General features: G+C 34.9%; 1 protein-coding gene across 9 annotated transcripts in view; it reads right to left on the bottom strand.

The window, feature by feature from the left end:
- Positions 1-13,706, bottom strand: part of GAS2 (growth arrest specific 2) — a 51,360-nt gene that overhangs the window by 23,304 nt on the left and 14,350 nt on the right. For all 9 annotated transcript variants that reach the window (XM_033515212.1, XM_033515210.1, XM_033515209.1 and 6 more), the window contains one exon: positions 9,889-10,013. In XM_033515212.1, coding sequence (XP_033371103.1) covers positions 9,889-10,013 — 125 coding nt within the window. The remainder of the gene's footprint in view (positions 1-9,888; positions 10,014-13,706) is intronic.

Consider the following 13,706-nt stretch of genomic DNA (forward strand, 5'->3'; position numbering starts at 1 on the left):
AGGAGAAATTATGCTATGCAGTAACTTACTGCAGTGGTGTCTTGCTAGGCCATTTAGTGTTACGTGAGAATAAATTCATACTGAAATGTGATTATATCAGCTATATAGAATACATATCTACTTTAAAACTTTCTATCATTTGCCTTTTAACTTAGCTCTGAGGCCAGTACCAATCATTTTCCTCCTTCAGTTCTTCCCTCATTTTGCTCAAATGTTCTTAAACAACTGGACCAATGGTCAAAAGAATGTGCTAAATGCACATGTAAAACAGAATATGGAAATACATACATAGAATTTAAAATTAAGCATTTCCCACTGAAAAAAAGAATTAAGAAAAGAAATATAAATCCCCCAGCCCTCCTAAAGCTGCAAAATAGAAGTTAAACCCCAGCAAAAATTTAGAATACAAAAACTCAACAAGGAAGTTTTGAAGGCTTAGGAGACAACAAAAAAAAAACCAAAGTTTTCCACAGACATAGAACTAAGAACAGCTTCTAGATTAATGAAAAATATCATTGAACTTACAACAAAGCAAGCACCCCTAAGCAATTCACTTAACAAATAGCAAAATATTGTCTTTCAGTGAAATATAGTTTTTACATTGACATATCATGTAATTTTAATGGAATAGGAGATTGGATTTCAAGTATACAGATTATGTGTTGACCAGATTTTTACCCTATATAATAACTGCAGAGATCATCAAAAGACAAAAATCATTATCAACTTCCTAGATTCTAAGAAAGCATTTGTGAATACTTTGGAATCCCTAACAGACTTACAATATGTCAATAAAAGTAATTAACATCATCAAGACTTTATAGAAATATACAGACTACAACATTCAAATAAATGCAGGACTAAGTGAATGTTTTTACAATGTTATTAAGTGTCAAAGTAGAACACATTCTACCATGTGGCATTAGCTGTAGCTTCTTAAGACTAAGCATATATAGAAAATACACTTAATTTATCAATATAATTTTAAAAGTTAAGCATTTTTTCATGTCTTTTTAATTCTAAGTGCTCTGTCCAAGGCACAGCTTACTCATCACATAGCAAAAGACTGATTATTCAAAAAAGAAATGTTAATAGTAATAACGAAAAACTAGTTTCACAGAAACAATCTAGCATTTATTTCTAGCACTGTGACAGAATGCCAAGGTATACAAGAGACTATTCAATCCACAGACAATGCACTGTGCAACTGCGATACCTAGAAGTAAATGCCAGAAGGCAGCAAGGTAGAAGCTTCATTCACCAGCTTAAGCACATTTCATTACTTGACTAGTAAGTAATTTAAATGTAGTCAAAGGACGTGCATTTCAATACATAGAGGCAAAATCACAGTGTCTGTCAAAGCTATAAAGCCATCTCTCAGAGGCCAGCTGCTGGCAGCCGGGTAACACAGAGATCCATAACCAGGAATCTTGCATTGGAGAGCACAGTTCATGGAGGATCACAACAGAGAGCCCATCTAAACAGATGTCATATCCTCTTCCTTCCCACTTGATTTGTGTAATTGAGGGTGGGATTAGGTCACTATAGTGCAAAGACTATATCTTAGACTATAAACAGTCTTTTAAAACTTCTAGACGTCTACATCTGTAACATATCCATGCCTACAGACAAGTTCACTTTTACCAACAGTCTTTCAAAATCTTGAAGAAGCAACTTGCAAACTCCAGGTATGCATGCACCAAAAATTAAAAGCTATTACACCTACTCTCTGAAAATGCTAGCAGACCAAATCCAAAAATCAATGGTGGCTTGTTTTTTTTTAATGCTGTAATAGCATTAAATAGTGACTACAATTAGATAGCATTCAAGAGAGAGATTAAATTTGAAAGTTTTTTTGAAGTGCATTAAGATTTTATTAACAAAGACAATAAGAGACACTATGATAAACCATGGCAAAGACCTTCGTACAGTATCCATGAAAACAGGGATTCACCAGTTCGTTCACATTCAATAAATGGTATGTATTTTTTCCTTAGATCTCTGGGTTTCAGAATTAACGTTTAGATGGGGATTTTTTAAATTGGCACTTCATAATAGGCTTCCTCAATAATATTTGATTAGAACAGAATGGCGCAATTCTCACAGCTGCTCTTTCAGAGGGCAATTATACCTTATCCTTGGTAGATGATCCTGAGCTTTTCCCCACCACAGCCTCAGAACTCAGAGCTGAAATAGCAAAGAGTCAGTTGAAGAAGACAAAAAAATCCTAGTTTCTGAATTTCCTTCATTTTTATTACAATTAAATAAGAAAAAAAATGGAGGATTCCAATTAACAGGAGAATTACATTTGTTTGTAGCATTGTCACATAGCATGACTTGTGTGAAAGAACATGTCAATAAGCAGCAATTATTCCATGAGAGATGAAAGTATTTCCATGAGATAAATGGTGAAATCTGGGCGGATTTTCATGGAACATATTTTGAGAAGCATCTTATTAACACAATTATGCTTTATCAAACATCACATTCTTAAATGGAACATGATTCTCTTAAATAAAGTTTAAAAAATACTAAATTTTGGCAAAAGCAACTAATTTTAGTAACATCAATTTCAAAATCACTTTACCCTTTAATTATTCCAGAAGAACCCAAGCTAAGGCCAATGCTTTAAAAAAATTCTAAGTCAGTTTATCAAAACACATTACAGGTTCTAAAATTTCTTATTGAAAAAGGTTTCCATAATTTCACTGACAGTGTAGTCAAAGAACATATTACATTGATCTATGGAATTATAGTAAATAGCCTTTCACTGTCAGTCTAAATAACAAATGTAAGAAGCTATTAAAATTCTTTGATAATGATGGATATTCAGCTGTATTACTGTTATGCCTCCTCTTCCTCTTCCACCTGGCTTTGTCCCAGTGATCAATCTCACATTTTGTGACCTTCTGAAGTACAAGGCAGCGTGAGGGTTTTCCAGCCCTTTATGTAAGATTAGTTCCAAATGGTGCTTTACCTCCCATGAGACAAGTGTCAAGGAAGACTCTGAAATATGTAGACAGTCTAAAGAAGCACAAAATTTTTGAGATGCTTTATTGTGGAGGAAGCCCAGTCCTCTGACAGGCTTCCTCCCTAAGATAAGACAAAACTGCCTAGTCATGGTGATTAAGCTGCAGACCCCTTCCTGCTTCAGGACCCCATGTTATCTCCCTGTTAACTATTGGTCATCTTGCCCGTCTCAGACCATTGGCCCCCTTTCCTATTCTTCCCTGCCCAATAAAAACCTTTGCTTTTGCCCAGATCAGGGCAGATGATCACTGGCCCCCTTCACTGAAGCCTGCATTAAAGAACTCCCACAGAACACCACACGGTCTCCCGTCTCTTGTCTATGCATGGCCGGGGTAACCCATAAACAGAGCTGGCTGGGCTGATCTGAGCTGATCACTGCAAGAGCAGAAATCACTTCTAAAAGATCTGATCACTTAAGCCCCTGCCCACGCTCCTAAAGGGTTATCCTGGCTGGAAACCGCCTGTAACCCGCTGGACAGCAGCTCCTTTCCTGCAACATCTACCTGAGTTTGTTGCCAGCAGAACTTTGGGTCGGACAGATCCCCAGACCCAACCGCAACAATTTATCTGCTTGCTTTTTGAATTTCCAGATGTTTAACAAAGACAAAATTTTTATGCAGCTGCTGAAAACATTCAAGAAGAATTCAGCATGTACCTCACTGCAGGTAAATCTGATGCTCCAAGGCCCCAGATGTTAATTTTTAAGAAAAAAATGCATCTTTGTCTTTATGATAAAGACTCTGAATTTCTGTGAGTTTTCCAATTAGCAACCACAAGGAAACTGCTGGACCCCAGGGAATTCCAAACAGGTGTAGAACTCAAAAACTTTCATGATTTGAGAAACATGGTAGAGTGTTTATCTATATAGCCAAATTTCTAAATCAGCCTTAAATCAGCCTCAAGTTAAGAACAAAGCTTTACTGCATACTTGAAGCATTTGGAGCTGATTTACATATACACAGATTTGAATATTTATTTATGTAAACAAATTAAACATAATTATGGTAGCTATAAACTGATGTCTATGCCTCAAAGGGACTTTTGTTTTCTTCTTCTGCATTGCAGTTATCACTTACGCTTACCATTCCCATTTTTTCAGAAATTTTGGCTTATTACTTAAGTTCAAGATTCACTATTGGTTATTGCATCAAATTCTGTAGTTATTCCTTAGTCATTATTCCCAAAGAAATACTACAACTAACATACACCTAAGAACTGCACAGTAAAATGAAGACAGTTGGGCTAAATTAGGTGGTTTTCTCAAGTAATAAAGTAAGATCCATGCAAGTCTGTTATATTTCTGTTCCAGACTATTCCTAGCAGTCTAAATATAAAAAGCCAAATAGAAAGATCTGTTACAAAGATGTCTACAGTTTGCTTTAAATACTTAACAAAATAAGTAATAGAAATGTTACAATGCATTTCAGGTAAGAGGCAAAATCCAGCAAATCTGAAAGTGGCTGTTTATAAATTTCTCTCAGAAAATATGTCATCCCTATCTTTAGTACATAGATTAAGTAATGGCAAAAATGTTATGAAAAGTCCAGGTTTAATATAAATTTTATTAAGTGTTTAAGTATTAGCATTCCATACAAAGTCAATGTCAATTAAAAATCTCTGGAAAAAAAATTGGTGTTTTCTTGTTAAATTATATTATTATAAATCAAAATTTGGTTGTCACAACCTGATTTGCAGTCCAAATACCTATATTTTCCAAAGCTGGAGCTACCAAGTAGTCAAATACTTAAATCTGCCCTGCTTTTTCCCTGACAATTAGCTTGTGATGCAAATTCTGATTATTTCTGCAATGTTAAACAGGAGCACAGAGAGAGGTCTGCAGGAGAATCCTTGCCTCAGGTTCACTGAAAAGAGCAAGGCCAGTTCACATAAAACATTGTGCTTCAGCCAAACAAGGGAACAAACCATGCCTTCCCAAGGACAAGAAATACAAATGAGAAGAACAATCCAGAGACACATGATGTCTTGGTGATCCATCCAGGATTCTATAGCTTTGCTTCCAACACAGTGCATGGCTTGAAATGCATTTAAAACCTTTTTAAGTAGTTTTCAATGTAGTTCTTCTTCTTCTGGAACATGCCAAGCAGACAAACACATCCTGGAATTGTTCAGGAATCTGCTCTCATAATCTGGTGGGCAACAGCACTCTAGCTTATGCAATCCTCCTGTAAGTATAAACTTCAGTTGTAGAGGTATTTGTTGAGGCATATAGGTTTGCACATGTGACCTATTGCAGAGAAATCCTACAGTATTTGCAAGAAACCTGGCAGCAACCCAGTTGAACAAGCAAGCTATTGATATGTTTGACAAACATAGAAAGAGTTTTCTAACAAGCAGCTTTACAATCTTGTGGAAATTATTCCTTCTAGATGGATTAGTACTTGTGAATCATTTTGCAAGATCATTCTTTTCCTCTCACATCCACATTAATCTGCCACTAGAAAGATTAATACAGAAAAAGACAAAAAAGACAATGCTGGTTTTTAATTTTTTAATCCTCCCAAGTAACGGAGAGCCATATCTATAATGTATATTATTAGAAATAGGTTCCATGAGCTTTTATTGCAAAATAAAAGTCTAGAAAGTATAAGTGCGCGGAAAAGCAAATCGGAGCTCCAGACCACAAAGGATCTATTTATAACCTAACAATTCATGCGGCCCTATTCATGAAATTCTTGACTGGAGAGTCAGATTTATAACTTACACATGGCTCTGATGCAGCTGACGCCTTTTTACACTGCAGACAGGTTCACGGCACCAAGTTTACAGTGCACTATACATTCATCCCATCTGTAGGACACAGATAACCTTGAGAAACTGAAGCCTACAGTATAAATAAAACCACCATGTTAATTAGATCAGACTTTCAGCTTGGCCATCTTGGGTCTGAAAGCAAGATCCAGATTCCAGATCTAATTCTGAATTAGTCCTTAGTAGAGTCTTTTAATTGTAACTCTTAAAATAAGTAACATAACTCTCAAAGATAATTCACCTTCAAACTTTCTTCATGAAGACATTGTTTTAAATGGAGTGTTTGTAAATACATTGGCAGCTTCAAGGATGGTGGGCATATTACTATGCCCTGCTGACAAAAATGGTAATAACAATAAACACAATTTATTTATGCTTATTTAAAAATATTTATTAATGATCTTACTAGATTAAGCCAAACCAAATCAAATGTGGGCTCTGTGCATGCTGCACATGTCTTGATGCTCTGCATTTGTTTGTACAGCTGTGAAATTCTCAAATTAACTATCTGTCAGCAAAAGTAAAACACTGACAGGAAACTGTGGAAAAGAAATATCAATGGGAGAAAATTACAAAATGGCATTGTGCAACATTAATTACTTTTATGGAACAACTGCTGCTAAAATAATGAGTCTGTAATTTCAAGACAGTACTCCATTAGCAGCAGCACAGGTAGTTTCAACAACTTACTACCATTCCTGAGCATTTATTAAGATTGATAGCAGTCATCTCCTTGTCATTTTATAAATGTGCATTGCTAGATTTATAACTCTAAAAATCTCCAGAAAGAGGAAAAAATTACTTCTTAAAAAATACATTATATAGTCACACTGCCCTCACTGTTTAAAAAATCCATTTTCATCTAAAACTCAAACATTTTGTCTGTTTGTAGCAAAGGATCAGATACATCATCAATGCTTTCAGAATAATCAGGTTTTGAAGCATGGTTTAGCTGCTTAACAGTGAAGAGCATTGTCTTCTGGGACTTGCAAAAGAATCCTAGTACCTAACATCTTCTGAAATAATCAATCAGTTTGATTGGTTAATCATTCAGTAATAAGATACAAAAGCATTTCAGTTTCTAAAGAGGAGCATTTAAAAAATTTATTATTTCAGAAGATGTTAGGTACAACAAGCTGTTAGTTTCAGCTATAGGGGCTTCCTCTTCTGGGTGGTGTTTCTATGTATTCAGCATTCCAAGAGATCTCTCTTCCAATATCTTATTCAAGATTTACTTGAATGCAGGTCAATTTAAACATTCCTTGACAAGAATTTTCCAACTTGCATGTAAACAAGGCCCTTCTTTCCCTTGTTTGGCTTCCACCAGCTTTATTCAATGTCCCACAGTTTTTGTACAGAAAAATGTATGTGACCCTCTATCACACTACTCCTGATTTTGCAATTTCCATCACACGCCCCTCTTTCCACATGCAAGCATCCTAATCTATCCAGTCACTCATAAAAAGCAACTCCATTATCTCTTTCATGCATAAAAAGTTATGTCTTTTTTGCCTGCCTCTGACTCTTAAGGAAAGTCTACTTTTGCATCACATACCATTTAATCTCCTTTTCAGTCTCTTAAAGCTCTATCCCCAAGTGACATTACCAGTAGTCTCCTATGTATTTTGACAGTCCCCAGTATCCACAAGTATTTCCACATGACACAAAAAGGAAGTGTTGATATCAATATGATAATCTTCCTTCCAGATTTGGAAAACACTATTTTTGGGAACTTTTTTGACCTCTGTTTTCCCAATTTACTCCACACTCAAAAAGGCTGATGCTGACCTAGGGCATTTCTGAAATCCAAAAGCAGTTCAATGCTCACTAATAAGAAAGGGAATGATACAGTTTAGCTAACAAACTGCAAAATTGACATTGATTTCAAATTTATTGCGAAGCTATTAAACCAGAAGCAATATGATTTAACTTCTGTATTTTGTAGAGTATTGCAATATGAATTTAGGGAATTATGACAAAAAAACTGATGAATCAGTTCATGCAATATTAGCTTTTAATGCCTTCTTAAATCTGTTGCTATAGTTGCTAAACTGGCCAGTGGCAAGACAGCCCCAAAGAGCTGCACAATAAATTCATGATCAGTAGTACATATCAATGAGAGCAAGACATATCATCTTTCTTTAAGAGAAAATTAAACCCAAAATATTATATAAAGCTTTTCCATAGGAACAAATTCACATACAAGGAAAATCTTTGTTTATGAAAACAGACCAGATCTTCAAGCTTGTGCAAGGCCTTATAGTAAGATTACACACACTCCCTCCATTAACCATATCCTTCTCGTGTCTTCCTCACCCAGATGTAAGCTGGTACAGCAAGCAAACTGATCCTTCTAGCTCATTTTATCAGCTGCTTCTATCTAAAAAAATTAGGAGTTACATTTATGGATAGAAAAGTTTCATATCTATTTTGACAGAGGCTGAACTAAATAGAAATCAGTGGCTTCTCCGAGTTGCCAGTGAAGTCATCAGGGCACCTCAGTGAAAGAATATGTTTCTGTTTTCCTGTGCAGAACAAGGGTCAAATGGCTTATAAATTCCACATTTATTAATACAATGCATTAAAATGATTCAGGAGAGGATTGTGGAATCCTTTCTATGCTTACCGTATTATCCCTTCATAAATTTTCTTGTCAGATTTTTCACCATGAAGACTAGTCCTATTGCCCAAGAGTGCTATACAGGGGAATTAAGATCTGAAAGGATTAATAGCTCCCTAATAGTATACAATGATTAAAAATCTATTATTCTGCCATTTCTTTTAATTCTTATTGTACTGTATGAAATAACAACATACATTGAGAACCTAGCAGTGAGATGGATTTTTTTCCCTTTAAATGCGTTTTCAGTTGTACCAGCCTGACAAAGACCAACAAATCTAAATAATGACCACATATGGGACTGCAAATATCTAATCAGCTTCTAATGCTCTTAGAACACAAAAGACAGTACAAGAAACCCTTCCTTCTGCCTAGGTAGCTCCCAGACTCAATCAAAAAGACTGCCCTATGTGTTTTCTCACTTGAAAACTACCATCACACTTAGGTGAAGACAAGCCAGACCATATTATAAAGAAGAACTCCAAAGTCACACAATACTTCTACTAACAAAGACTTGATCATAATTTCAACCAGCAATTACGACAGACAATTTCTTCTACAACAACTATGAACTTGGAACCAAGAAAAAACAACTTACACAGGTGCAACTGACACTAGACTGCCAGTTCTCAGACCAGCTTATAAAATTTATACCATATCCTAATTTCTGCTACAGACAAGTTATGAAACATTAGAATAGAAGATGCATTATGTGATTTCTATTTTTGGCCTCTTTTTTACCTACTCTTTATTTGCCTGTTTTAGCTTTCAAGGAAGATGTCCCTGAATGCAACCAGAAAAGAACAGTTTCACATTGAATGTGTTAATGTGTCAACCATTTAATTCTACTTCTCCAAGAAATGAACTTGCTGCACTCTTGAATGTTTCCCTGTAAGACTGCGCCAAAAGAATACTTCAAATTAAAGCAAGTTTGTGTTCAAATAAGTGTTTAAACTGATCCTCTCAAAACTCCTAAGTATCTTCTAAGTTTCACATTTTCCATATCATTCCTTCAACTCTACCAAAACTCTGTACTTCCAGTACACCAACAGGATCTTGAAACTCAAGGCACCAAAACTAATACAGAGTTTTATTACTGGTCTCCCTAGAGCTGTTTTTGGAGGAAAAGACAGCAGTTACTTAATATTCCCCTTAAATACAAATATAAGGATCAAAATATTTTTGCTAGTACCTACCACATCCCACTGCTAGATCTCATTTATTCTTATTCTCCATATATTACAAGTACTTTTTTGAGTAACTGCTTTGCATAGATATTTTAATAAATAGCAAATTTATTTCCCCAATTTCATATTGTCATTTTTCTACACAGACCAATTGCCTCCCCACCCATTTGCAGAATCTCTACATATAAAATCTCTTAACTCTCCAAAAAAAAACCTCAGGACCAAAATGGTCGGATACATCAGACACAGATATTAAATGCTAGAGTGTTGACCAACACTTACTTTGCCAGGCTTGTTTGCATCAAAGCTGTTTTCTTTTAATTTGTCCTGCAGGGTTTCAGCTAACCGGCAAAGCAAGGCACCATTATCCAATTTCTCCATAAAGGTTTCTGCTGTTATTTCTCTACCTGAACAGCAAACAGAAAGTTAACATGGCAGAAAGCATGCAATGGTATAGACTACATATGTGTAAAAAGAGAAATCAAAAGAAAACTGCACAATATTTTGAAATAAGCTTTAACTGAAAAACTTGCATTACTTTGACTATTTTGTGAATGACCTTAATACTACTTTACTGGTAGATATACACCAAATTATGAAAAAAATCCCATGCTTTCTTTGGGAAGGCATGTGATATTTGAAAAACAGTTCTATCATATCCAACTAAACATATTTCACTTTACTCATGAAGATCCAGTGCTTTTAACAAAATGTTTAAAAAGAGAAAGTATAGTAGGCAAATGGTTTACACCAGTGTGTATGTGTAATTATAGCATGAATTGCCAAAAGTTTATTTTTTAATGGAAGTAGAAAACCATGTCAAAAAGGAAAGGGTGGTGTATTTTTAGAAGACCCTTAAATCTTGATCCTACAAGAAGTAGACAAGAAAGTGACTTCAATGCTCCTATGAAAGTTCTTTTTCAGATGTAAAGGCAGGCACATAACAAAACAACAGAGTGAAATTTCATGTTATATATCTACTTGCCACACAGATTAAAATTTTCACTAAAAGAACAAAGCCAAAATACTCTGCATTCAAAATATATCAATTCTTATATCACACTACAGGACACAGCACTTCAGCTGCCAGGAACTGTCCAGTCTTCTACAACAGGCTGGACAATCTTATATAACAATGTAATTACATCACCCTGGAAGAGGGGACCACATGTTCCATGGTTAGATTGCATGCTGACCCCAGATGAGAAGACTAGACTAAACTTCCAGGATCTCAGCATAATTGTCAGTAAAAATATTCCTATTTCTTATTGAAGGCTTTTTATTTCCACATTTCTACTGAAAATTTTGTCTTTACTTTGAACATTGCGTAGATGAACAGCTGTATTTTTCAGCCCCTTTAACTTCCACTGATATCAAGAGAACATCAAAGAATAATTCTTGTTCTTCCAGTTAAAACAGGAATTATTTCCCCCCTGCCCCAGTATTTACGTATGCCATTCAGAAAATAACACAATTAACTTTAAATTAAATTAAATAAAAATTAAAATAATTTAATTTTTTCATAGATTATTACACAACATGCATTAGCAACAATAGTCTAATGTGTCAAAATAAAAAGAAAAATATTCAAAAACTGAAGTGAGACTGGTTCCTCATCCCATCCAGGCCCACTCCTGCTTCCATGAAACTGGAAATATTAGTCTGTTTAGAATAGGTTTACTGCAATTTTTTGTCAAAAATAGAAAAAGTAAAGCTTTCCACTATCTTTTTGCTAAAAGAACAGGAAAATAACATTCAAAAGTAACAAAAATGAAGCGCATAAATTTGTACTGAACTTCTTGCTGATACATTGTAACCCAATACTCCATGTCATAATACTGAAGATAGCAGCATTATAAAGCAGTAGGATTTTAAAAACACTATCAGAAAGCTGATTTCTCTAGCCCCTTGTCTGAAAACTCTGAGATACTTTAGCATCTTTTGTCCAAAACCTAAAATGTGAATCTTTTCAGTTTGGTAAGTTAAGATAAAGATTGATAAAGATTGTTGCAGCATACCATCTTTAGACAGAGCAGACTTCTATTTTTCACTGAAGCTAAACTTGCTTTTTCTAACACTCTTTTACTTCAGAAATATGTTTTTAACACAAAGATTTTCCCTTTTTTTATTCCCACTTAATTCTACTTGCCATGTAGCCCACTTTAGTGCTCCTGTATACATAAATGACTTCTCCAAGCAAAAGAGCAGTAGTAGCACTGCAGACATGCAGAGTAAGCTTATGCCTAACTGATAATACTTTTGCCATATCTCCAGATCAAATTAAGCCAGGACTGAAACTATAATAGCCCAGACATACAAAAAAAACTGAACAGCTCAGCATCTCAAAAGACTTTGCCAGCATTCTAACCTACATATTTTTCCATTTTCCCCTTCAGCATTTTTATTAAATGCTCTAAAGCCACTAGAAGCTAAATGCTAAAAGTAACTATGCTACAGGAACTGCTTGAGTATTACTTTTTATACACTCATTTTCCTCTAAAAAATTACTTCGAGTATATTTAACAGACTAAAAAGTTTTATTTAATTTGCAAAACATAATTTTTCACAAAGGCAAACAAACACGCCCACCCCAATGTTCTACATAGTTCTTATGTCCTATGATTCATAGATGCATCATTTCATAATAATTGAATGCTATAAAACCCTGAAAACTGATTTAAGGATATTTTCTTTTTACAAATATATAGAAAAATTAGGTTATCCTCTTCTGCTATTTAACATTACACTTGTATTATTTTAAGTGCTGAATTACTTTAGCAGTTTGGTCACTACATATTATCGCTAAACTGGATTATTTGAGTTCTATTCGCCTTTATGAAATCTGAAAGAATGAGTTTTGCACTGAACATCTGTCTGCAATGAAAAGTATATTAGGTGTCAGCTTTCAATTCACTGTATTTTATGGCTTCATAAGGTGGCACTTCTTTTTTAAAACAGACACGCTGACATATTTAACAGTAGAAATGCATTGATTCAAGTAAGAGTAATGTTCATAACCTGAGGAAAAAACTTGCTCCATTTATTTGTATGGAAAAAACATCCAACTCCATTAAAAATTTACAACTCCCCCTATAATTACAAGAAAGCAGTTGCAATGTTTTTATAGAATGGTAATAACATTAAGTATAATAAAAAAACAACACCAAGAGTATGAGAAAATCCAGGAATATGAAGGCTTTTGGAAACCTCTCAAGTACTACCTACCCTCTCTTTTACCACAACCACCAGATTCCCCTTAAAAAGTCAAACAGCTTCACCTGAACACCTACACTTGCAAACTGTGAGCAACTGTCTGTAAGGTCCTGGGGGACCTAATAAAACCAGACTGGAGGTCCATGAAAAAATAATGGAAGAGAGTTCATGCCTTGGGTGTGTGCCCAAGAGGTTGAAGATAAGTTTTCCATACAGGTCTCAGACAACAAGAGCCTTCAGAAGAAGAGAGGGACTGAAAGACCTAAGTACCCAAATGTAGTTTACACCTCTATTATGCTTGGTATAATAACTATACTCATAATAACTCAGTACAAGACTGACTCCAGCCTCACAACTTGCTGATGGACTATTTTAATTGTACATTTTGTGTAGTAACAAAAAACTAGTAGTTAACAAATAGAAATATTTCACTCAAGTCAATCTCTGAAACATCTACAGCACTGAGATACTACTGAAACAATTATTCCTGACCCCCTCAATTCACATGGCATATAAACCCAAGAAAACAAAATGTGATAAAAATAAAACCAAGGCCAATTACTATGTATATACAAAACTGGTTCTATTCTGACAAGGCTACTCTGTTCCCTACAATAGTTGAAATAATTCTGAAAGCATTGAGACATTATTACTTACTTGAAATGGAACATATAAAAAATTCTAAAGCCATGCTGATAATAAAGAAAATTATAAAGCAACTCAACTAAGTAGGAAACTGTATCACTGCCAGCATAATCACTGGAGGTATCAGTACTGTGAATATCTTGATATTCAAGACATTTAAATTTCCTGAATTTCCCACTGGCTCAGTCGGAACAAACTGATGTTGAAAATACACTTTCTTTTGTAGAATGCTCGTAGGCAAT

This window comes from Parus major, chromosome 5 (assembly GCF_001522545.3).
Source record: "Parus major isolate Abel chromosome 5, Parus_major1.1, whole genome shotgun sequence".
Lineage (NCBI taxonomy): Eukaryota > Metazoa > Chordata > Aves > Passeriformes > Paridae > Parus > Parus major.